Source organism: Mobula hypostoma, chromosome 20 (genome assembly GCF_963921235.1).
Source record: "Mobula hypostoma chromosome 20, sMobHyp1.1, whole genome shotgun sequence".
NCBI classification, from domain to species: Eukaryota; Metazoa; Chordata; class Chondrichthyes; order Myliobatiformes; family Myliobatidae; genus Mobula; species Mobula hypostoma.
In genome coordinates this window covers 33,614,728-33,640,681 of record NC_086116.1, presented here as the reverse complement: position 1 = coordinate 33,640,681, position 25,954 = coordinate 33,614,728, and the positions used below count along the sequence as shown (strand labels likewise).

The 25,954-nt window shown below is 44.3% G+C and overlaps 1 protein-coding gene across 11 annotated transcripts in view; it reads left to right on the top strand.

Moving 5' to 3' along the window:
- frmd4a (FERM domain containing 4A) overlaps positions 1-25,954 on the top strand; it is a 523,313-nt gene that overhangs the window by 469,707 nt on the left and 27,652 nt on the right. For 10 of the 11 annotated variants that reach the window (XM_063072636.1, XM_063072634.1, XM_063072635.1 and 7 more), the window contains 3 exons: positions 10,073-10,206; positions 12,782-12,904; positions 25,538-25,766. In XM_063072636.1, coding sequence (XP_062928706.1) covers positions 10,073-10,206; positions 12,782-12,904; positions 25,538-25,766 — 486 coding nt within the window. The remainder of the gene's footprint in view (positions 1-10,072; positions 10,207-12,781; positions 12,905-25,537; positions 25,767-25,954) is intronic. The other variant, XM_063072638.1, reaches the window with a different exon arrangement.

Genomic DNA, 25,954 nt, shown 5'->3' with positions numbered 1-25,954 from the left:
AGGGGTGGGTTAGTGGGTGGAAGTGTTGATCCGCCTTGCGGCTTTGGGAAAGTATCTGTTTTTGAGTCTGGTGGTCCTGGCATGGATACTACATAGCCTCCTCCCTCATGGGAGTGGGACAAACAGTGTATGAGCAGGGTGGGTGGAGTCCTTCATGATGTTTTCCGGCACCTTTCTGTATACTTGTCCTCGATGGTGGGTAGTCTGGTGCTGGTGATGCATTGGCAGTTTTTGACTACCCTGTTGTGGAGCCTTCCTGTCCACCATAATGTAGTTTCCACAGCAAGCAGTAATGCAGCTTACTGCACATCTGTAGGATGACATGAGTATAGATGTGCAAAGTCCAGCTCTCTTCATCCTCCACAGCTTTCCTGATTGTGTGGGTTGTGTACTGTGAATGCCCGCAAGACAATGAATCTCAGGGTTGTGTATGTCGACAGATACGTAATTGGATAATAAATTTATTTTGAACTTTGATTCAGGATGCAAAACTGGAACGGTGCCCCCTGTGGCCAGAGTAAACCTGCGTGACTTCTCGTGGCAGGGAGAGAGAGTGAGGGAGGAGAACTTGGTGGTGCCAGGTCATTGTTACAACTCTCCTTTACACAACATTCCAGAAATATCCTGTTCATTGAGAGAGGCCGATAACAATCAAAAAAAAGAATAGTTAAAAGGGGAATAGCGAGCTCTGTACAGATTGTTTCTTCATTCAGCTGACTGTCTGTTTCTGCAGATTGGGGTAGAACACAATAGAGATTCAGCTGCACCGGATACAGGTAGCAAGTAAATAGCAGAGGCACAAGTCAATACCCGGCGTGGTTGAGGCTTTAAACCCTAGCTCTTTAGGGAGTCTTTTTTTTGTTGTTTTTCAAAGGATTCGGTGATTACAGCATCAGAATGTTACAATATTATTTTGTTCCACAAGTCACTCTTTGCAGTTTCAGATTATCTCACCGCCAGAATGCATTTGAACCCCTGTGATGCCCACCAGACACAGAAGTCCCCCACTCCCCCAACTGTACCTGTGGACACCACATGCTGCTTCTCCAAGGACACCTAGCCACGAATGTAACCCCCAGAAGAGGGTTAGGTCATTAGTTCTCAATTATCCACCCCCAAGAGCCCTGAATGGCCAGCTTGACCTGGCTCCAGGGGCAAACTGACCAGCATATTTTCTCCTCCCCCCAAGCGGCCCCACCCGTCTGTATAGAGAGGCTGTAGATCAGGAGTGTGTGGATGACGTGCAGCCGGATCTTGAGAAGCAGACTCTTCAGATACTCAAATAAAGACTGCAACTTCTCGCACATATATACATGGTACACTGTCAGATTCAGAGTTAATATCACTGGCATATGTCATGAAATTTGCTGTGTTGCGGCAGCAGTACATAATAATAATAAAACTATAAATTACAATAAGAAGTCTATATAAAAAATTTAAATAACTGAGGTAGCACTCATGAGTTCAATGTCCATTCAAAAATCTGATGGAGCAGAAGAAACTGTTCCTAAAACACGGAGTACGTGTCTTCAGGCTGCCTTACCTCCTCCCTGATGATAGCAATGAGAAGAAGTCATGACCTGGTGCTGGGGTTCCCTAATGAGTGGCTGCCGCCTTTTTGAGGCGTCACCTTTTGAAGGTGTCCTAGATGCTGGTCAGGTTAGTACCCATGATGGAGCAGTCTGAGTTTGCAGCTTTTTCTGATTACATGCAGTTGCCCGTCAATACCAGGTGGTGATGCAACCAGATAGGATGCTCTTCACATACATCTGTAGAAACTTGCGAGAGTCTTTGGTGGCATACCAAGTCTCTTCAAACTCCTAATGAAATATAGCCGCAATGGTGCCTTCTTTGTAATTGCTGCGATATGTTGGGCCAGGATAGATCCTCAGAGATGTTGACACCCAGGAATTAGAAACTGCTCACCTTTTCCACTGGTGATCCTTCGATGAAGACAAGTGTGTATTCCCTTGACTTCCCCTTCCTGAAGGTTTCCTCCCAGCCACAGAAATGACATACCTGGGTAATCTGTAACTGGACTTAAAGATCTGTTACACAATACTGATGTGTATAACACTCTCCACCCCAGGTCCCCATTTCCTTAGGTCCTAATGAAGGGTCTTGGCCCAAACTGCTAACTGTTTATTCCTCTCCATAGATGCTGTATGGCTGGCTGAGTTCCTCTAGCCTGTTTCTATGTTGCATCTTGAAATGAGACCAAAATAGTGTTCATGGACCATTCAGATATCTGATGGTGGAGGTGGGGACACTGCCCCTGAATCATTGAGTATGGGTTTTGAGGCTCCTGTACAGGACAAATCCTGGAGGGTGAGGGTCCTTAATGATGGATGCTGCCTTCTCGAGACCCTCCCTGCCTTTTGAAGATGTCCTCTATGATGGGGAGGGTTGTGCCTGTGATGAAACTGAGACTACAACCCTCTGCAGCCTCTTACAATCCTGTATGTTAGAGCCTCCAAACCAGGCAGTGAGGCAACCTGTCAGAATGCTCTCCGCCGTAGAAAATTGTAACTACCTTAGGTTATGTACCAAATCTCAAACTCCTCATTTGAGCCTTTGAAACAAGCTGAAGGAGTGTTCAGTGCTCTGCAAAACAAACAGGATGTAAAATTAATGTCTCTCTAAATCAAGTGTAAAGTATCCCGCAGGGACCTCATCCTTCCCCTGAGCTAAGGATGAGATCTAGGAATCAATATCCAGCCACTCACCAACATGTCCTGGAGCTCCACAGTGTGGTTATTACAGGAAATGGGATGGGTGGTTTTGTTTAAACTGCATTTCGGTACCAAGACCCCTTTATAGACATCAGTAACTGTTTTTTTACTGTCACATGTGCCATGACAGTGAAACGCTTTGATTCCCCTCCACCATCTGATTTCTGAATGGACATTGAAGCCGTGAACGCTACCTCACTATTTTCATGACATATGTGAGTGATGATAGACCTGATTCTGATATAGGTCTCTGTTGTGGACTGAGAGTGGGAAGGGAGCAGAGAGAGTAGAATCATGGTTGGGAAAAGAGGGAGGGAGCGGGAAGCACCAGAGGGACATTCTGTAATGATTAATAAACCAACTGTTTGGAATCAGATTACCTTGCCTAGTGTCTCAGGGCAGGGTGTGTCTGCACTCATGTCGCATCCCGCCCCTGGTATTCCTCCTCCGCCACCGGTTCCACACCCCTCCCGCGGTGATCCACTCTGCTCCACGTTGACTAATACAGTACTGTGCAAAAGTCTGAGGCACCCCATAAGATATCAGAGCAGAATTAGGCCATTTGGTGCATCAAGTCTGCTCCACCATTTCATCCTGGCAAATAAAACACCTTCAGTCCTGTATTCACCCTTTTTGTATTTGTCCCTTCTGAGTCACAGAGGCAGAATCAGTAACTTTCCTCGTTAGGGCACCCCCCGACAGTTGAGTGGGAGGGCTGCAGGGGAATTTTCCACTGGCTCCTTAACCCCCTTTCCCCTTCCTGACCATCTTTCTTTCTTTTTAAATCTTTTTATTGAGTAAGTATACAAAAAAGGTAAGCCATATAAACATTAATACAATGTTAAAGTATAATAAAATTCCAAAAGATAACAATACCAAAAAGAAAATACTACAAACAATGTAATTTAAGCATAAGAAACCAAGATAACATAATAGTATACTAAATTTTATATATATCAATGGAAAAAAAAGAAAAAAAAACCCCAAAAAAAAAACCCACCGTGCAGCTAACTAAAAGCAAGGCAAAGCAATGGGCTAACTTGAAACCAAACAGAGTTAAACTTAAAATCACGTCCTCAATCCCGACCTCCATTAAAACAGTGAAAAAAAAACAAGAAGGGTAAATATTACATTAAATGAAAATATCGAATAAAAGGTCCCCAAATCTGTTCAAATTTAAATGAAGAATCATAAAGGTTACTTCTAATTTTCTCCAAATTCAAACATAAAATCGTCTGAGAAAACCAAAAAAAGGTAGTTGGAGCATTAACTTCCTGACCATCACCCAGTCTCCTGTGTCCTGCGCTTTGATTGTAACTACCTGTCTATATGTCCTATCTGTCACCCCCTCATCCTCCTGAATCATCCAGTTCCAGCTCCACCTCCTTAATGCGGATTGTTAGAAGCCTGAAGCTGGAACCACTTCCTACAGTTGTAGTCATCAGGGACACTGGACGTCTCCCTGCCTTCACACTTCCCACAAGAGGAGCATTCAACAATCCCACTATGGAAATCAGCTTTTTGCAGCAGCAGCATAGTCCTCTACAACATGACAAACAGAAATTACACATAACCACATTAGTACAAGTAGTGTGAAATATAGTCCGAGGAAGAATTATTTTTTCTCACGTCAGTCCAAGAACCTGATGGGAGTGGGGAAGAATCTATTGTTGAACCTTGAGGTTTGGACCTTTTATTTATTGAGATACAGCGCAAAACAGGCCTTTTCGACCCCTTGATCCACATTGCCCAGCAACCCCCAATTTAACCCTAGCCTAACTGTGGGTCAAATTACAATGCCTAATTACCCTACTAACCTGCATGTCTTTGGACTGTGGGAGGAAACCGGAGCACCCGGAGGAACCCCGTGGTTTCGGGGAGGACGTACAGACTCCTTACAGACAGCGGTGGGAATTGAGCCTGGGTAGCTGGTACCGTAATACAGTTTGTTAACCACAATGTTACCGTGCTGCCCAAGGAGGAAGGTCACGGTTCTGTGCCTCCTGCCTGATGGCAGCATCAAGAAGAGGGGATGGCCTGATGTTGCCTTCCAGAAAAATCACCTCTTGTAGAGGTCCTCGATGGTGGGGAGAGCTGTAACCATGATGGTACCATCTGAGCCCACCATTCTCTGCAGCATCTGGTGGTCCTGTGTGTTGGACTTCTCGTACCAGACCATGATGTAACCAGTTGGAATTACATCTGTACAAATTTGCCGGTCGTCAATGATTGGGTCATGGTTGCATCAATGTGCTGAGCCCAAGATGGGTCCTCCGAAATATTGTCATCAAGAAATTTGAAATGCTCTGTGTAAAGCTGTCTAAAAGATCCGTCTGTGTCCAAATCAGAACTGAATTGAAACAGACAGGATAGTGACACCACTGCCTTTTATCAGCTCAATTTAACATTGCCCATCTGTGAGTCATATTATAGCCATTGACCCTGATTGGTGACGCACCCTGCCTGGCTTTGTGGAGATTATTGGTTCATTTACTTTCAAACTGAATTGTAACACAACTTGGCAAACGGAACTCTTATGAAGCAATCTCACGATGTGCTGGTGTATTTACCTTAGAATCCCTCAGTTTAATGGTTCACGTTGACTAATATGCCCTTGCTGAACGGTAACTGAGGATGTTAATGAGGTTGTGCAGCAAAATCACATTAATATTTAATGAACCTATGGGTTTTCACCAAAATTAATATTTTTAAATCTGTGGCTCCAGTTATTGACCTCTCTGCCAAGACAGCATTCTCTCTACACACTTTGTACGGGTTGTTCCTAACGATATGCATCTCAGTTGAAAATACCCTGTTTCCATGTTGTATAATGCTGCTGCAGAAGTTAATAGTGTGGTTAGGAAGGTGTTGGCCTTCATTTGTACGAGGACTGAGCTCATGAACCATGAGGTAAAGTTACAGCTCTACAAAAACCCTGGTTAAACCACACTTGGAGGATTGAGTTCAATTTTGGCCTCCTCATTATAGGAAGGATGGGGAAGCTTTAGAGAAGGTGTAGTAGAGACTTAGCAGGACACTGCCTGGATTAGAGAGCATGTCTTACACGGATGGGTTGAGTGAGCTAGGGCTTTTCTCTTTGGAGCAAGGGAGAATGGGAGGTGATTTGATAGAGGTGTACAAGATGATAAGAGGCATAGATCGAGTGGATAACCAGAGACCTTTTCCAAGTGCAGAAATGGCTAATATGAGGGTGGGGGGCCCTTAAGGTGATTGGAGGAAAGTATGGGGGAGGGTGTCAAGTATAGTTCTTTGCACAAGAGGGAGATGTGTGGATGAGTGCATGGAGCACCATGCCAGAGGTGGTGTAGAGACAGATACATTAGGGACATTCAAGCTTAAGATGAAGCTCAAGTTTAGTTGTCATTCAACCATACACAAATACCCATGAATACAGCCAAACAAAATAGCATTACTCCAAGACCAAAGTGCAAAACATTACCAACAATCATACACAGCACAAGGTATATATAGCACATATAAGACAGCAGTAATAATGCAGTGACACTTAAATTATAATATAGCCCAAGTTCTTAAGTGACATGTTCTGTAAATTGATCGTGTATGGGTGTTGTCAACAAGAACAAGCAGCTCTTAGCAGTCCACAGCCAAACATATGTAGGCATGCACTTACACAGTCCAGCTTGTCTTCCACCAAGGGAACACTGGACAGGGTAACCGCCAACCCAGCTTGGTCACCACACCACACCGCCTCCAGTGCCTCCCCTCCTGGACTGCTGCAACAGGCGAGGCTGCGGTGTGAGGCCTAGTCTTCGCCACAACTGAGACTACACAGCTCCCTCCACCGTCGGTCTCACCAATAAACCAGTAAACTAGATTCGCCGTATTTTACATTACCAATGTCCAACATCTAAAAAACTCTTAGATAGGCACATGGATGATTGAAAAATGGAGGGTAATGTAGGAGGGAAGGATTAGATTGAACTTGGAGTTAATTTAAAAGGTTGGCACAACATTGTGGGCTAAGGGCCTAGTTTTTCTTAAATTCTGGCACTTCGAGCCACGCCACCCAGCGAATGTCCGACTTATCCCTAGCCTAAACACAGGACAGTTTACAATGGCCATCTAACCGACCAACCGTTAGCTCTTTGGACTGTGGGAGGAAACCGGAGCACCCAAAGGAAACACACACAGTTACGGGGAGAACGTATAAACTCCTTCCATGCAGTGGCGGGAATTGAACCCGGGTCGCCTGTACTGTAAAGTGTTGTGCTAATCACTATGCTACTGTGCCCTCCTGTTTTGTGTGTGTTGCTTGAGATTTCCAGCATCTGCAGAGTCTCTTGTGTCCCTATATGTACTATGTTCTATAATTCTCTCTAACTATGGTCCCAAATCAAAGTCGTTTTTATTGGCGCCTGTACAAGTGCATGTGGCGATGGCAGAGCTTTCCCTTGTTCCTTTACATACCATCCAGACAGGTCATTACATACGTGGGTACGTCAAAGTACTTAAAAAGAAAACAGAATAAAGAATAAGAGTGTTACAGAGTGCAGATAGAGTACGATGACTAAACTTTTGATTGAGAGTTATATCTGTTAAAGCTAAACAAAGTTTAAAATGATGGGAGAAGGTTTCCATCTCTCCTAAGAATGACTTTTGATGCCTGGGAAAGGCTGAAGTAGAAAGTGAACACAGTTGGACACTTCAGCCCCACCGCAGGGTTTGGAGTCTGCATCATTGGTTCCAGCCTCTTTGTAATCTGTGCCTTCTGTTTCAGTTTTGGCTGCAGATTCTGTTCGGTATTAAACCTCAAGAACACTTATTGCAAGCAAAGTCCAGCAATCAGCTCAAAATGCAGCTTTACAATAACCATTTCACGGCGGCTTAAAATTTGGTAATTAAAGAGGACACTTCCATTCCATGGTTAATTTGGGACTTAAACCCTGTGAGCTGCTTCATTGCTACACTTGAGAAATTCCTTCCTGCGAATCAGCGATGAATTCAGCAGCTTCCCGCGTGGCACGGTAATATAGCAATTACCATAATGCTTTGCAGCGTCAGCTGTAAGATCGCTGTTCAATTCCCACCGCTGTCTGTAAGGAGATTGTACGTTCTCCCTGTGATCAAGTGGGCTTCCTCCCACATTTCAAAGACGTACAGTTAGGGTTAGTGAGTTGTGGGCATACTGTGTTGGCACTGGAAGTGTGACGATGCTTGCAGACTGCCCCCAGAAAATCTTCGCTGATCTGTTTGACACAAAGAACACATTTCACTATATGTTTCAATGTGCAGTACTGTGCAGAAATCTTAGGCACATGTAAAAAAAAATTCTGTAAAGCAAAGATGCTTTCAAAAATAACTAAATGAAAAGTTTCTAATTACCAAAAAATACTATAATGAGCAGTAAACAATAATAAAAAATTAAATCAATATTTGGTGTGACCACCCTTTGTTTTTAAAACTGCATCAATTCTCTTAAGTACACTGTCCTGCAGTTTTATAAGAAAATCAGCTGGTAGGTTGTTCCAAGCATCTTGGAGAACTTGCCACCATTCTTCTGTAGACTTTGGCTGTCTCACTTGCTTCTGCCTCTCCAGGTAATCCCAGACAGCCTCAATGATGTTGAGACCAGGGCTCTGTGGAGGCCACACCATCCGGAACCATATAAGAATGAGCCTATACAGTTCTATGTTGTATCATTTCCATTTGTGGTGTAGTTGCTGAGTGTACTTGGCATTCCTACCATTCGCTTCCCGTAATAGCTTCCGTTGTGCCTCTCAGGTGGTTTTCCAATGCTGCCATACCCAAACAGGTGGATAAGGGGAAAACCAGAGGGATGTGGGCCAGTCCTTATTGTCACTTCAGAACCCTGGGGGTAGAGATTCTGTGTGATTACAGAGGTGCACAGATTCCTCTTGAAGATGGTTCTAATTGGATCATACTACCAGCCCCCACTGAAAGCGATGTGGAGTAGATGGTTGGTGAGGCCGGACTTGGAATACAGCGTACCATTTTGGTGACACCGCCACCCCCCCCCCCCCCATCAGTCATGGGAAAGAGCTCCACCTTGTGCGGTCCCAAGCTGGGCTGCGAAAGGAGGGTTGGCCTTGGGGCCAGCAGCCCCATCCTGTAAAAACCCAGAGGCACAGAAAAGCTTCAAAAACCTCATCCCTTGGAGAAGAAGGATCTTCGCTTAGAAGACTTATGAAGTCATATGGTTGATAAAAGCCAAAAGTCCATGGAGGCCATTGGGCCGATCAGCCTTCTATCATACAGGTCCCCCACCTAACTGGCTCAGGACAGAGGGCAGTGGCCTGTGCTCTAGCAGGGATGATGGGGCTAGTTGTAGGAAAGACATGGTTAAACTGGAAAGAATGCAGAAATTATTTACAAGGAAGGTGTAGAGTCTAAAGAGCAATACAGCATAGATACAGGCCCTTCAGCCCAGCTAGGTCATGCTTACCTAGTTAATCCCAATCTCCTGCAGTCATAGAGAGAGGTTGGCCAGTCTAGATCTTTATTTCCTGGAACTTGCACGTGTTTAGGGCAACCTTATAGAGGAAACTAAAATTTTGAGAGGTATAGATAAGGTGGAAGGTAACAGTCTTTTCCCCAGGGTAGGAGAGTCCAGAACTAAGGAGCATAAGTTTAGGTTGAGAGCGGAAAGATTTAAAAGGGACCCAAGGGGCAACTTTCTCAAGCAGAGGATGGTGAATGTATGGAACTGCCAGAGCAAGTGGTTGAGACAGGTACATCGGTGTCATGTAAGAAGCACTTGGATGGGTACATGGAGAGGCAGGGGTTGGAGGGATGTGGACCCAACACAGAAAATAGAGACCAGAGAAGTATGCACTGTGGTCAGTATGGACCGGTTGGGTCAAAGGTCCTGTATTTGTGCTGTAAAGAGAAAGGATGAGCTTTATTTGTCATATATACATTCTGTGAAGTGTGTCATTTGCATCAATGACCAACATAATCTGGGGTTGTGCTAGGGGCAACCCGCAAGTGTCACTATGCTTTCGGCACCAACGTAGCATGCCCACAATGTACTAACCTAACCCGTACGTCTTTGGAATGTGGGAGGAAACCCACACGATCACAGAGAGAGCATAGAAAACTCTTTACAGATAGCAGGCAGAATTGAACCCGGGTCACTGGCATTGTAAAGCATTCTGCTGACTGTGATACTACCTTGCCGTAGGTAGCATACGACTCGGTGATTTCTAAAATTCTGTTTTAGTGAGTTGCTGTTACATAAAACCATTAATTATAGCATCATTTTGTAAGAGTTTCTCTCTCCTGGTGTGGCTGGTATGTCACTGCGAGTGACAGTACTGACGTCGTCTGTTTGTGTACAGGGTCTCAGGAGTCGGACAGTTCGCAGTCTGCCAAGAAGGACATGCTGGCGGCTTTAAAATCCCGGCAGGATGCTCTCGAGGAGACTCTGAGACTGCGGCTCGAGGAACTGAAGAAGTTGTGTCTGAGAGAGGCGGTAAGATCTGTGTCTGTCCGGTCCTTTCACGCTGACAACGGTGGACACTAACCACAAGGTGTCAGGGGTGGGGGGAAAGAGTGGGAGTAGAGGGCATTGCATTGACTCCACTAAGATTTGAATCAGAATCAGGTTTATTATCACTGACATAAGTAGTGAAATTTGGTGTATTTATTTTTTTCGAGATACAGCACAGTAACCGCCCCTTCCGTGCCAACAAGCCCACGCCGCCCAATTACACCCGTGTGACCAATTACCCTACTAACCCTACGTCTTTGGAATGTAGGCAGAAACCCTAACCTTACTGCATTGCTTATGTCAATGCCCAGCACAGGTCAAGGATGTGAAGGGGACAGCCCACAAGTGTCACCATGCTTCCACTGCATGCTATGACACTCACTAACTCCATCCCATACATTTTTGGAATGTGTGAGGAACCTGGCACACCCAGAGGTCATGGGGAGAACATACAGTACTGTGCAAAAGTCTTAGGCACATTCTAGCTAGGGTGCCTGAGACTTCTGCTCAGTACTGTAGTTGTCAACGTGGAGCAGAGAGTGAGTTTGTAAATCTAGCGGGAGCAAAGGATGTTGGGAATGGTGAGGGTGGACCACCGCGGGAGGGGTGTGGGACAGGTGGCAGAGAAGTGTGCCAGGTGAGGTGTGGTGTGGGTGCAGACACACCTGGCCCTGAGACACCAGACAGGGTCATTTAATTCCAAACAATTGGTTTATGGATCATTACAGAATGTCTCTCTGGTGCTTCCTGCTCCTTCCCCCTCTCCCTTCCCCTTTTCCCAGCTCGGATTCCCCTCTCCCTGCCCCCTTCCTATTCTCAGTCCACAATAGAGAGCCTTATCAGAACCAGGTTAATCGTTGCTTACATATGTCATGAAATTTGCTTTTTTTTTTGCGAGCGACACAAATACAGTGTATTACATAAATTACTACAGTAATGTGCAAAAGTCTTAGGCACCTTAGCTATATATGTGTATAAGACTTTGGCACAGTACTGTGCAAACCCCTCACAGACTGCGGAGGGAATTGAATGCAGGTCGCTGGAGCTGTAATAGTGTTTCACAACTAATGTTGGCAGATGGTGGAGAGGAGGTATACCAGGGTGAGATCGATCAGCTAGTTGAGTTCAAAGTATATATATCGTATACAGCCTTGGGGTTCATCTTCTTGCAGGCAGCAACAACATAAAGAAACCCAATAGAATTCACTAAAAAACACACACACAAGAAGACTACTACATATCCAATTTGCAAAAGAGGACAAAATCACAAAAGAGTAAAATAAAAGTCAACAAGAACACATGGAACATGAACTGCAGGGTCCCTGAAGTAAATCCACAGCTGCAGAGCCCGTTCAGCACTGAGGCATGTGAAGCCTGTCCAGGAGGCCCAGTGGCTGCAGGACAACAACTGCTCCCAAGCTAGGTGACATGGAACCCAAGACACCTGCATGTCCTGCCTGATGGTAATAATAAGAGAGGGAGATCGGTCAAATGCAGGCTGACGGTGCTGAACACCTGTTTGTTGTCCACTCTCATTCTCGATGATTTTAATCTTGCTTGATGCTTTACTCGGCACAGGGTAATGGAGCCGACCATGGGTTTGTCTTCCACTGACAGGCCTCGACGCAGCGTCTACCCTAGCAATGCCTCCCCTCCCCCTGGTCATACCTGCACTCTCGAGAGTCTAGTTCACTCAAAAATGCCAGATCGTTTAGTCAGTTCAAAAGTACACCCTTACAGATTGCAGACTGCAGCAATTGCAGTTGATAAGAAGTATATCAACTAGAATATCTTGTAATTTTGATAGCTGTCTGCAAAACGTCGTCATGGGTTACCAATGCCAACTTACTTGTGTCGTAGCAATAACCTTGCACTCAACGTCAGTAGGAACCGATTGTGTACTTCAGGAAGGGGAAGTCGAGGGAACACACGTCAGTCCTCATTGAGAGATCAGCAATGGAAAGGCTGAGCAGCCTCACAACATCTCTGAGGATAAATCCTGGGCCCAACATATTGATGCAATTACAAAGAAGACACAAGAGTAGCTAGATTTCTTTAGGGGTTTGAGACTTAGTATGTCACCAAAGACTGGCAAATTTCTACAAATGTACCATGGAGAGCATTCTAACTATGACTGCATCACCATCTGGTACAGAGGGGCCATTGCACAGGATCAGAAGAAGCTGCAAGAAGCTGTAAATAGAGCCAGCTACATCGTGGGCACTGGCCTCCCCAACGCTGAGGACATCTTCAAAAGCTAACATAAAGGGAAGTACAGGAGTCTGAAGACACACACTCAATGATTCAGGAACAGCTTCTTTCCCTCCACCATCCAATTTCTGAATGGATAATGAACTCATATACACTACTGTACCTAACTGTTTTTGTTGCTCTCTTGTGCACTGCTTGTTATATATATGTGTGTGTGTTTTATTGTAATTTATAATTTTTTATTTTATATATACAATGTACTGCTGCCACAAAACAACAGATTTTATGACACATGTCAGTGATATTAACTGATTCTATCTGAGGAATCATCTTCTTTCTTTCACAGGAGCTGACGGGGAGGTTGCCCAAGGAGTACCCTTTAGACCCGGGGGAGCAGCCCCCAGTCGTGCGGCGAAGGGTTGGCACCTCCTTTAAGCTGGACGAGCAGAAGATCACGGCCAAGGGAGAGGTAAAGAAAATGGCCCAGAATGTACAGCAAGCTAACAGACCATTCGGCCCCTCTGCTTCATGTCAGCAGCTTTTGCCAGCCTCCTTTCTCTCCTATCCTACCATAATTTTCTCTCTCTTGTGTGTTTCTCCATCCTTCTCTTATATGCATTAATTCCCCTGGAATCCACCCTGTGGAAGCAACTTCCCAAATCTCCTCAGGGGAATGAAAATTCCTCAGAATTTATGATTGCAATTTATTATTGACTGTCCCATGTTATTCCTGGTTTTGGATTCTCACTTGTGGATCCATCTGTCCCTCAAGTGGCTGCCTTCTGTTCTTGGAACCATGTAACACTACAGTGCTGTATTGACCCTTCGGCCTACGATGTTGTGCCGAACTTATAACCTACTCTTAAGATAAATCTACCCTTCCCTCCTACTTTGCTTTCCATTTTTCTATCATCCATGTGCCTATCTAAGAGTTTCTTAAATTCCCTCATATATCTGCCTCTACCACCACCCCTGACAGACTGTTTCACTCATCTGCCACTATCTTCTGTGTTTAAAAAAAGTCTACCTCTGATATATCCCCTATATTTTCCCCCAATCACCTTAAAACTATGTCCTCTCATATTAGCTATTTCCACTGAGGGTCCACTCTATCTATGTCTCTTATCACTTCTATCAAGTCACCTCTCATCCTCCTTCCTCCAAAGAGAAAAACCCAAGCTTGCTGAACCTTTCCTTATATAAGACATGCCCTCTAATCCAGGCAGCATCTTGGTAAATCTCCTCTACGCCCTCTCTAAAGATTCAATATCCTTTAACGAGGTGAACAGAACTGAACACAATATTCCAAGTGTGATCTAACCAGAGTTTTATAGAACTGCAACATTACCTCGTGGCCCTTGAACTGAACCCCCCAATTCATGAAGGCCAACGTGCCATACGCCTTCTTAATCACCCTTGAGGAATCTATGGGCATGGACCCCAAAATCCCTCTGTTCCTCCATGCTGAGAAGAATTCTGTAATTAATTCTGTACTCTGCCTTCAGGTTTGACCTTCTAAAGTGAATCACTTCACACGTTTCCAGATGTAGAGAGAGTGTGTGTTACAGGAGGTAAAGGACTGATGGGATTGTTCTGAGAGTCACCATAGACCCTGTGGGCTGAATGGCTTTCTTTTCTGTCATACGAAAATATGAAAGGGTCCTTTTTTAAAACTCATTTTCAACTTGTTTATCAAGGAGTCAGCTGACCGTCACCTTCTCAGGGGCATTTGGTGACGGCAACAAAAACTGACCTTGTCTGTGATGCCAAGTCCCGTGAAAGATTGTTTTTTCAAAGAAATAGTTGAACAAACATTTTCTCCTTCCAGCCACAGATAGGGAGTTAGCTAGGTTGAAGAAAGCCCTTTTGTGTAGTTTCCAGTGGGACGAGGCAGCTGTTTGGACTAAACTGGAATGTTTTCTCACTGAAAGAATACAAGGAAATGCTTGCAGAGTGAAATGTCTCCTGACGAGTGCACTTCCCTGATGAGGTTAAAGTTTAGAGTTGTCTAGAACTATAGTCTCTTTTCCTTGTTTAATTCATTTGTGCCCCAAGTGAGATCATGTTCCTTCAAACGTAGGGAGGAGGGAGGCCACACGCAGTCTTTAACAGTCCGTTGTATTAATTACGTTTAATTAGTGATACAGCACAGAGGAGGCCCTTCCAGACCTTCGAACAGCACTGCCCCAGCATCTCCCCGACGTTCCTGATTTAACCCTAACCTAATCACAGGACAGTTTACAATGACCAGTTAACCTATCCGGTACGTCTTGGGACTGTGGCAGGAAACCAGGGAATACCCACACATTCCATGGTGGAGGACGTACAGACTCCCTACAGAGAACGCCAGGATTGAACTCCAAACTCCAGCTCCTCAAGCTATAAAAGCATCAAACCCCATCAACCCTGGTATAGAGGGTTGTTTTTCAAAGGGACTGGGTTTTGGCAGTGACAAGATTCCAAAGAAGGAGAGCGATTTGGCCCTTTAAAGTCTTCTCACCGATTAACAAGACTCTGAAAACTCACACTCGTTTCTCAATCACAGTGTATTTAATGTACACAAGGAAAATAGCCTGGTCCTTCTCACCCAACTGTTCTTAACTTTAAAGGGAAAAATGCTGTTTTTATACAAAATTGGCTGAACAGTTACAGATATTGACCAGTTGGTAAATATGTTTGTGTTCAGATTCTTCACTTACAAAATCAATCATCATTCACAATACAGGTGTTAAAAGTCCTTAGAAACTACAAGTTAACAATTGATGGTCCTTTGAGGTTAGTAAAGTAATTGCCCCTAGTTGCTGCAAGAGGCCTGTATCCTTCTGTTACATTGTTACCTTGTCTCCATATGCCAAATGGCTCCAGTCTCTTAATGGGCAAAGGAAAGGGGTGTTCTTCAAAGACCTTTCTTGCTTGGGTTGACTGCACACTATCTGTAAACTGTCCTTATCCGTTATCCATTGTCTTAACCCTGGCCTTGCTGTGAATTCCACAGAACCTATAGTGTCTCAATGGCGCAATCCTGTTTCCCAGCAGTTTTCAAAATATCCTTGATCTCTTGATCTTTTCAACAAATTTCAATTCCCTGGCCCTGATTGCCTCATTTTCACCATGGATATCCAGTCCCACTTCTTTCCCTCATCAGGAAGGCCTTAAAAGGTCTCTGCTTCTTTCTCAACAATAGATTCGACCAGTTCCCTTCCACCACCACCCTCCTTCATCTGGCGGAACTGGTCATCACCCTCAACAATTGCTCCTGCGGCTCCTCCCACTTCCTCCAAACTCAAGGTGTAGCCATGGGCTCCAGCTATGCCTGCCTTCCATTGGCTGCATGAAACAGCCTTCCCTTATACCATACCATACCTGGTAATGCTCTCCAACTCTTACCTGTGCTGCATTGATGATTGTATTGGTGCTGCTTCATGCACCCATGCTGAGCTCGTCAATTTCATCAGTTTTGCCTCCAGCTTCCACCCTGCCTTTAAATTCACTTGGTCCATTTCTGACACTTCTCTCTCTCCTTTCTCAATCCATGTTTTCATATCTGTCAAAACGTCACTCAATATCTGCCAAAGGCTTTCTAGCATGTGCAGAATATCTTGTGTTCCCTCTGTCTTATTCTCCCCATGTTCCCATCAACTCCCCAACTACCCCTCACCCACACACTAGAGGTAACTTGCTTCACCCAATTGACCCACCAGCCCTGTCACCTTTGGGATGTGGTGGGAAACCTGAGCACCTGGGGGAAACCCACATAGTCACAGAGAGAGACTGAGTCTTCCACACAAGCCCAGGAAGAAGGCTCAAGGAAAAACTTACTTGCAGCAGCATCACAGGCACATAGCATCAGATAAGCAGCATTCACAAGAAAGACAAATTATACACTTTTTTTTACAATGAAGAGCACAATTTTAACAGTAATAAGTCCATTTTAGTGCATAGTAGCCATCATGTTGCTAAACTGTGTGATTAGGGTTGTGCCAGTTGGTTGGAAAACTGAATGGTTGAAGGGAAGTAACTGTTCCTGAACCTGGTGGTGTGGGACTTCAGCCTCCTGTACCTCCTGCTGATGGTAGCTGTGAAAAGAGGGCATAACTACAGTGGGAGTATTATAAACCTCAAATTATTTGTAGGTTACATGTTCTGCACAACATTGTGGGCCAAAGGGCCTGTAATGTGCTGTAGATTTCTATGTTCTATAACGAGGCTTCCCATTTGTTCTATCTCAATGCATTGTATAATGATCTGATCTATATGAACAGAATACAAAACAAGCTTTTCACTGTACCTCGGTACATGTGACAATAATAAACAAATTCCAGTTTCTCCCCTTGGCCGTAGATCACAAGGGCAGCCATGTTTGGCCTAGCATTGCACTTCACCACCTGTTTGTGTCGAGAGCTTGTCAATAAATCTGCCTCACATTTTCCTGTCATTCCATTCAAAGCTTTCCCGCAACCACATTCCATTGGGAAAAGAATCAACTGGATAACAGGAAATTGAGCGTGCAGTGTTACAGATTGATGACTCAGTGTCTGTCTATACCACTTCCATTTATATAGCGACCTGTAATGTATCAGTATGTCCTAAGTGGCTTCGGTGGAGCATTCTGAAACGAAGTTTGAAATTAAGCCAGACATGATGTAAGATCAAGCAACAGCGTAATGAGAAGTTTTAAGGAAAGTCTTAAAGGAGGCAAGAGGAAGAGAAAGATGGCGAAGAGGAGAGAGACAATGAGAGAGATGGGAAGGGAGAAAGCAAGGGAAAGAGAGAGATGTGTAGAAGGAGAGAAACAGATGTGGAGGAAGGAAACAGATGGGGAGTGAGGGAGAAATGAGAGAGAAAGAGGGACAGAAAGAGAGAAAGTGGAGGGAGAGGGAGAAAGAGTGAGACAGAGAGAGACGAGAGGAGAGAGATGGGGAGGGAGTTAAAGCAAGAGTGTGGGGGAGAGAAAGTGGAGGGGAGGGAGGGTAGATAGAGAGGAGAAGAGGGGAAGACAGAAAGAGGGGATGATGGGTTTAGGAAGGGCTTTCCTGAGTTTAGGATTAAGGCTTCTGAGGAACTATGCATACACCATGGAAACAGGCCACTCTGCTCACCATTTCTGTACAAACATGACACCCATCCATACTATTCTCCTTCTCCAGCACTCGGACCTGTAGCCTTCCATGCCTAGATGATCCAAGTACCCGTGCAGACGTTTCTTCAATGTTGTTAGTGACTCTGCTTCCACCGTTCTCTGGGAGGGGAAAGTCCATCTCAGATCCTCTGAATCTCTTCCCCTTTACCCTAAAACTATGTCCTATTTCTAAAATGTAAGGATTAGAGTCAGGTTTATTATCACATATTAGAGTTGTGAAATTTGTTGTTTGGTGGCAGCAGTACAGTGCAAGGCATAAAAATTAATACGAATTACAAAAAATGAATGAAGGGAGTAGTAGGGTAGTGTTCACGGACTGTCTCAAAATCTGATGGTGGAGGGGAAGAAACTGTTCCTAAAATGTTGAGATTGTATCTTCAGGCTCGTGAACCCCTAGATCCTTCAAGATGTGGATTCACAAGGAGGAACAGTGTGTGAGTGGACCAAACCTGTCACTGTTGTACAACCGTCACAACAGTTCAGCCCCAAGTGTGACCATTAGGTTTGCTTTAGTAACTGTATTGGCTGTGCCCCAGAGAACATTTCACACTGTTAGTCTTGGACAGCAGTGTGGATGCAGGCTGCTTTTTTAATGCTCCAGAGAGCGATGCAGATGCCAGAACGCTGATATTTTTAGACTCTGCTGTATGTGCAGATTCTCAAATACCAGGACAGATTGTTTTAGTAGAAAAACGAAACAGCAGTTTCGCGCACTGCATTTCCAATCGAGGTTTGTCACTGATCCTGGTGAGCAAGTAGGAGGAGTTCCTGAGCCTCATCTCCAACCAATGGATCCATAAGACATAGTACAATTAGGCCATTTGACCTATCCAATCTTCTCCACCATTTTGTCGTGACTGATCTATTATGTCTCAAATGCATTCTCCTGCTTTTTCCCTGTACCTTTGACACTCTTACTAATCAAGAACTTATCAACTTCTGCTTTAAACTTTGCCTCCGCACTTGTCTGCGGTAATGAATTCCACAGATTCACCACACTCTGGTTAAAGAAATTCCTCCTCACTTCTGTTCAAAAGGGACGTCTTTCTATTCTGAGCCTGTGCCCTCTGGTCCAAAACTCACCCACTTCTCGACACCCACTCTATCTAGGTTTTTTCAATAGTGAATGAATCCTTGAGTAACAGACACACAAAATGCTGGAGGAACTCAGCAGGTCAGGCAGCATCTATGGAGGGGGATAAACAGTCATTGTTTTGAGCCAAGACCCTTCAAGCCTGGAAAGGAAGGGGGCAGAAGCCAGAATAAGAACGTGGGAGAAGGGGAAGGAGGGTAAACAGGCAGGTGATAAGTGAAACCAGATGAGTGGGGGTGGGGGGAGATAAGAAGCTGAAAGGTGATAGGTGGAAGAGGTAAAGGGCTGAAGAATGAGCAACCTGATAGGAGAGGACAGTGGACCATGGGGGAGAAGGAAAGAGGAGGGAAACCAGAAGGAGGTGGTTGTCAAACGAGAAGAGAAGGGGTGAGAGGCGAACCAGAGTGGGGAACTGAAAAAGAAGGAGCAAAGGGGGGAGAAATTACCAGGTTATAAAATTCAATGTTCATGCCATTAAGTTGGAGGCTACCCAGATGGAATATGAGGTGTTGCTCCTCCATCCTGAGAGTAGCTTCGTCATGCCAGTAGAGGAGAGCATGGACAGATATTTTAGAATGGGAATGGGAGGTAGAATTGAGATGAGTGCCTTTTTTATCGTTCTCTCCTATCGAGAAGATACAAAAGCTTGAAATCATGTAGCGCCAAGCTCAAGGACAGCTTCTATCCTGTTGTTTTCAGACTCTTGAATGGACTCCTAATAGGATAAGATGGACTCGACCTCACAAGCGACCTTGTAATGACCTTGTACCTTATTGTCTGCCTGCACTGCATTCTCTGTGTAACTGTTACACATTATTCCTCATTCTGTTATTGTTTTATCTTGTTCTACCTCAATGCACTGTTTAGGTGACATGCAAAACAAAGTTTTTCACTGTATCTCGGTACTTGAGACAATGATAAACCTATTTATCATGCGGCCCCTCGAGCCAGTCCTAACATTCAGCAGCTGATTTATGAGCCAACTTTTAGAGGCCATATCTTTTCCCCTAAACAATTTAGTGCTCATTGTTTAGCAACCAGCTCTCAGTCTCAAATTTAAAATTAACAATTGATGTGGAATCATCATTGCTTGAAAAAGAGAGTATCCAAATGTCCATAAGACATAGGAGCAGAATTAGGTCATTCAGCATAAATTGAGTCTGCTCTGCCATTCAATGAAGGCTGATTTATTTTTCTTCTCAACCCCATTCTCCTGCCTTCTCCCCATAACCTTTGACGCTCCTACTAGTGTAACTCTCGCTTCGGCTAGCAGCTTAATATGGGAGGTGATCGCTCCTGGCCAGGCCAAACTTGAGAAATCTCGTTTGGGTGGATGCTGTGCGATGTGTCCCCTGTTACAAATCAGTACCACGAAATAACAAGCAGTACACAATATGTGATTAAACGATTAAGCTTTATAATTCTTACTTTGACTATATGGTTAGTAAAGAAAACAAAAATAAATCTTGTGAAACATTCTATTGTGCAATGTTGGAGCTCACTGATAAGCCGATCGTCCACCATCGACCTCCTCCGATCGTCGCTGCCCTTCGGACCCTCACTCCAAGTCCACCCCGTCCGGCGGTCTACCAGCTCTCTCCATTCGTGTCTTCTCTCTTCATCTCTCCCCGGCAAAAGACTGCGAAAATCTCTCTTCCAGACTCACAAGAAAGAACAACAGCATTCCAAACCTTGTTATCTCTAGTCATAATCCAAACATTCCTGCTACAGAGAAACCATTAGATTATCAGTGAAACCTTATAGCATGTTACACTAGTCAAGAAGCTATCAATCTCCACTATAAGTATACCCAATGACTTAGCCTCCAGATCTGTTTGTGGCCATGAATTCCACAGATTCACCACTCTGGCTGAAGAAATTGCTCTTCATTTCTGTTCTCTTCTCAATCTGTCTGGATGGCAGGCAAAACCAAGTTCTTCACTATACACAAGAAAATCTGCAGATGCTGGAAATCAAAGCAATACACACACCAAATGCTGGAGGAACTCAGCAGGCCAGGCAGCATTCATGGGAAAGAGTAAACAGTGGACGTTTTGTGCTGATGAAGGGTCTCGGCCCGCAACGTCAACTGTTTACTCTTCGCCATACATGCTACCTGGCTTGCTGAGTTCCTCCAGCATTTTGTGTTGGTTGCTCTTCACTATACCTCAGTACATGTGACACTAATAAAGCAATGTACCAATCTCATCCACATACAGGCAGTTGCTCAGTTAAATCGGCCTCATGATTGGCAAGGGCAGTGTTGGCTTGAGGCCTTTTTCTGTGCTGAACTGTTCTCTAACAAACAGGAGGAAGTCAGCAGTTTGAGCAGCATTTGTGGGCATCAGACCCTCCTTGACCTGCTGAATTCTTCTAGCCAACTGTTTCCGCAGATTAGATCTGGTCTGGAGGGTGCTGAACTAAATAGAGCATAGAACGGTACCGCACAGTACAGGAACTTTGGCCTGCCATGTTGAGCCGACCTTTTAATCTACTCCACAATCAGTCTAACCCTTCCTTCCTACGTAGCCCATAACCCTATTTTCTTTTCCACCCATGTGCCTATCTGAGTGTCTCTTAATGCCCCTAATGTAACAGCCTCTATCATGACCTCCAAAGGTGTATCCAGGAACTTGCCATCCTAAGAACCTACTGTACATCTGACATCATCTGCTCTAAACTTTCTTCCACTTACCTTAAACAGATATCCTTGGGTATTCGTCATCCTGCCCTGGAGAAAGGCACTGGCTACCCACTCTGTCCTATATGCTTCAATTCATTCACCCCCTCATCCTCCGTCACTCTAAAAAGTCCTAGCTCGCTCAGCCTTTCCTCATAAGGTGGAGAGTCTAGGACCAGAGGGCACAGTCTCAGAGTAGAGGGGCATCCATTTAGAACATAGATGAGGAGGAATTTCTGTGGCCAGAGGATAGTGTGTCTGGAAGCCAGGCCATTGGGAATATTTAAAGTGGAGGTTGACAGATTCTTGATTAGTAAGGGCATCAAAGGTAATGGGGAGAAAGCAGAAGAATGGGGTTGAGAGGAATAATAAATCAGGCATGATGGAATGGTGAAGTAGACTTGTTCAGCTGAATGGCCTAATTCTGCTCCTATGTCTTATAATCTATAAAGCATGGTTTCTAATCCAGGCAGCATCCTGGTAAATCTCCTCTGCACCCTTTCTTTAGCTTCCACGTCCATCCTATAATGAGGCAACTAGAACTAAACACAATACTTAACTGTGGTCAGAATTTTATAGAGTTGCAACATCACCTCAACCAATGAAGGCTAACACACCATACACCTTCTTATCCAACTTTGAGGAATCCATGGACATAGACCCCAAGACCCTATTAATTATTCAATCTGCTATTTACAACACCCTCCCTACTCACCAGTCCCTGTCCAGAAGTGGGTGGTGTTAGTGCCCATAAAATGGCTCAGAAATCCAGGTTCAATGGGCTGAACAACCTGTGAGCTAGCAAGTTGTGGGTTCAAGTCCTCACCAGGGCTTTCAATGACCTTGGTACACTGACATGCCAGCTGGTCACTGTTGAAAGCTATGTGGGGAGAGGGGGGAGACTACAGCTATCTTACATCGCAAGATCCCACAGATAATACTGCAATCTTAAGCAGTTAATCTGGTTCAGGGAGAACCAAAGAAAATGTACTGGTCGATCTCAGCGTGTCAGGCAGCAAGTGTTGAGAGAGATGGACAATTGATGTTTCAGATTGAGACGCTTCACCTCCATTCTGTTTCATTAACGTAGATAGAAGGACAAACATTGGCCTCAGGACACTTGAGATTTCCTCCACCCTGATTTGGAATATTGCAAGAGATCTTTGATGTCCACATTTGGGGGCCTTAGTGTAACCAGTGAGAATCAGGTTTATCACTGTCACGTCATAAGAAACCCTCTCTCAATGCTCCCCTTCTGTGACCTCTGTTACCTGCCTTTTCCCCCTTCCCCCTTATTCTGGCATCTTCCCCCTTCCTTTCCAGTCCTGAAGAAAGGGTCTTGGCCCAAAACATTGACTGTTCATTCCCATCCATAGATGATGCCTGACCTACTGAGTTCCTCCAGCATTTTGTGTGGGCGTGAAATTTGTTGTTTTGCTGCAGCAATACAATGCAATACATAAAAAATTTATAATGATATAAATAAATTGTGCAAAATTGAGAGTACTATCTAAAATCTGCAAACGTCCAGGGGCTGCCTGTATAATTGCGTTGTACGTGAGTCATTAATCACAGCTCCGATTAAAAATAAATATGCAGTTTCTCTCTGAATATCAGGTCCTAGTGGAATTGAAGCTATTTGCTACATTGGCTTGCGAGTGAATGAATCCTGAGGGAAAAACTGGTTGTAAATGAGTCTGAGCAGGAGGAATTACATCCAAGTAATTAGATGAATTTGACATTGAAAACTAATATGTGTATCAGTAACCGTGAAACCATGGATTGTTGTTGGAAGAAATACCCTTCAGAGGACAGAGTTTACCATTCCGACTCAGGCTGACCTATATGTGACTCCAGTCCAAAGCAATGTGGCTCTGGTGAAATAACCCCTTAATTCCAGCTATCATGCTGCCACTTTCACGACGCTGTGGACCAGACTCCACGATCTCTCTGTAGATCAGCGCAGTTAAGGATCCTGACATTACCGCCCCCTTAATTTTGACTTTCCAAAGTACGACTCACACTTGCCTGGATTAAACTCTAGCTCTTATTTGTCTGCCCCTGTCTGTAACCGCTCTTTCCTGCCTGCTGTATCTTTTGAAGACCTTCTTTACTGTCCTTCACACTTGACCACCTTTTGTGTCATCGCGCTGACCTCAGTGACCTCGTTGTGACGACACTGACCTCAGTGCTATTTTCCTGCACTAACACCATTTTGTTCAATTCAGAATCAAATTTAATATGATAGGCATATGTCGTGAAATTTGTTAACTTTATGGCAACAGTACAATGAAATACATGAAAATAAATAGAGAAAAAAACTAAGTTACATTAAGTATATATGTCTATTAAATAAAGTTAAAATAAGTATGAAAAATAACATAAATAAGAAAGTAGTAAGGTAGTGTTCATAGGTTCAATGTCCATTTACAAATTAAATGGCAGAGGGGAAAGAACTGTTCCTGAATCACGGAGTGTGTGCCGTCATGCTTCTATACCTCTTTCCCGATGGTAATAGTGAGAAGTGGGCATGACCTGGGTGGTTTGATTTCTTTAATCTCCAAAGAGCTAAGCACCAGCCTCAGCAGTGATGCCCGTCTCCCAGAAGACCGTTCAGACGAGAATTACTTTACTGTTGGTAGATGTACCAAGATACGGTGAAAAGCTTATCAATTTATTACACAGTACATTGAGGTAGAACAAGGTAAAACAATAAAAAATAAAGAATAAGGTGCAGAATAAAGCGTAACAGCTACAAGATATTAGGCCATTCAGCCCTTTGAGTCTGCTGTCATTCAGTCATGGCCGATTGTTTCTTCAACCTCATTCTCCTGTCAATTTATTCATTTATTTTATTTAGAGGTACAGCGCAGGGCAGTCCGCGCCGCCCAACAACCCACATATTTAACCCTAGCCTAATCACAGAACAATTTACAATGACCAATCAACCTACTGACCGGTGGGAAGAAATGGAGCACCCAGAGGAAACTCAGGCAGTCACGAGGAGAACATTCAGACTCTTTATAGACAGCGTTGGAATTTAACTCCTGAGCTGTCAAAGCATGGCACTAATCACTGTGCTGTCATGGCATCCTTCTTCCCGTAACCCTTAACCCTCTTATCAGTGAGGAACCTATCAATCTCTGCTTTAAAAATACCCAGTGGCTTGGCCTCCCTCTGGCTGAAGAAGTTCCTCCTCATTTCCATTCGAAATGGACGTCCCTCTATTCTGAGGCTGTGCTCTCTGGTCCTAGACTCCCCCACTACTGGAAGCATCCTCTCCACAAGCTCAGTTTTAAATGTCTTAAGTTCGCAAATGTTGAGGTATTCTGTAAATTACTGCTAGAATTTTAGACCATAAGACATGAGAGCAGAATTAGGCCATTCAGCCCATTGGGTCTGCTTCACCATTCCATCGTGACTGATCCAATTCCCTCTCAGTTTTGTTTCCTCAACACGATAGACATCTTTCAGAATCTGCAGACAAGACTGATACCTTCATACACGATTTTATTTAGACCTGTATAAACTCCTTATACAGCCCCTTAGCTGAGGATTATTTTGGTTTACATTTTTAAATATTTCATTGTATATACATCAAAGTCAAAAGTAAATTCATCATCAAAGTCTGTATATGTCATCATATGCAACCCTGAGGTTCATTTTCTTGTGGGCATGCACAGTAGAACAAAGCAATGCAGTAGAACTTTTTTTAAACTGCACGAAGACTGACAGACAACCAATGGGTAAAAGACAAACTGGGCAAATTAAAAAAAAGAAACAAATAATAAATAAGCAAATAATACTAAGAACATGAGGCGTAGAGTCTATGAAAGTGAGTCCATGTGTTGTGGAATCAGTTCAGTGCTGAAGTGAGTCAAGATATCTATGCTGGTACAAATTGACCTTTCGAACAAGAAATGTGTTTAAGCAGAATACCACTAGAAACTCATAAAAACCCAGAATCTGAAATCATCTCGGAGAAGAAATTCCTTTTCAGTCTCAGACTGATCTCTCATCCTGAGTCACTTCCCCTCATGCTGTTCTCCACCACCCCTTCTGTACGGAGACATCATCTCTGCTTCCACCCTATCCTTTTCTTTCGGTATCCCTAGAATGTATCCTCCTCCTCCCTCATGTCTGAAGACAGATTGCAATCGGACTGACACTTGCCTCCTCTCTCCTGCAGGAGATGGAACTGGAGCGCCTGGAGCGGGAGTTTGCCATTCAGTCGCAGATCACAGAGGCAGCGAGGCGGCTTGCCAGTGACCCCAATGTCAGCAAGAAAGTGAAGAAGCAGAGGAAGATATCCTACCTGAACGCCCTTAAGAAGCTGCAGGACATTGAGAATGCCATCAATGAGTACAGGATCAAATCAGGGAAGAAGCCGACCCAGAGGGCATCACTAATCATCGAGGGTGAGTGTGCTGGCACTGAGAGATGTAGTTGTAGAGCAGAGTCGTACTGCATGGAAATGGACCATTCAGCCCATTGAGTTCCATACTGTCCATCAACCATCCATTCACCTGTTTTGGGGTCCATATCTAAGGAAGGATGAGCTGGCATTGGAGAGGGTCCAGAGGAAGCTTACAAGAATGTTCCAGGG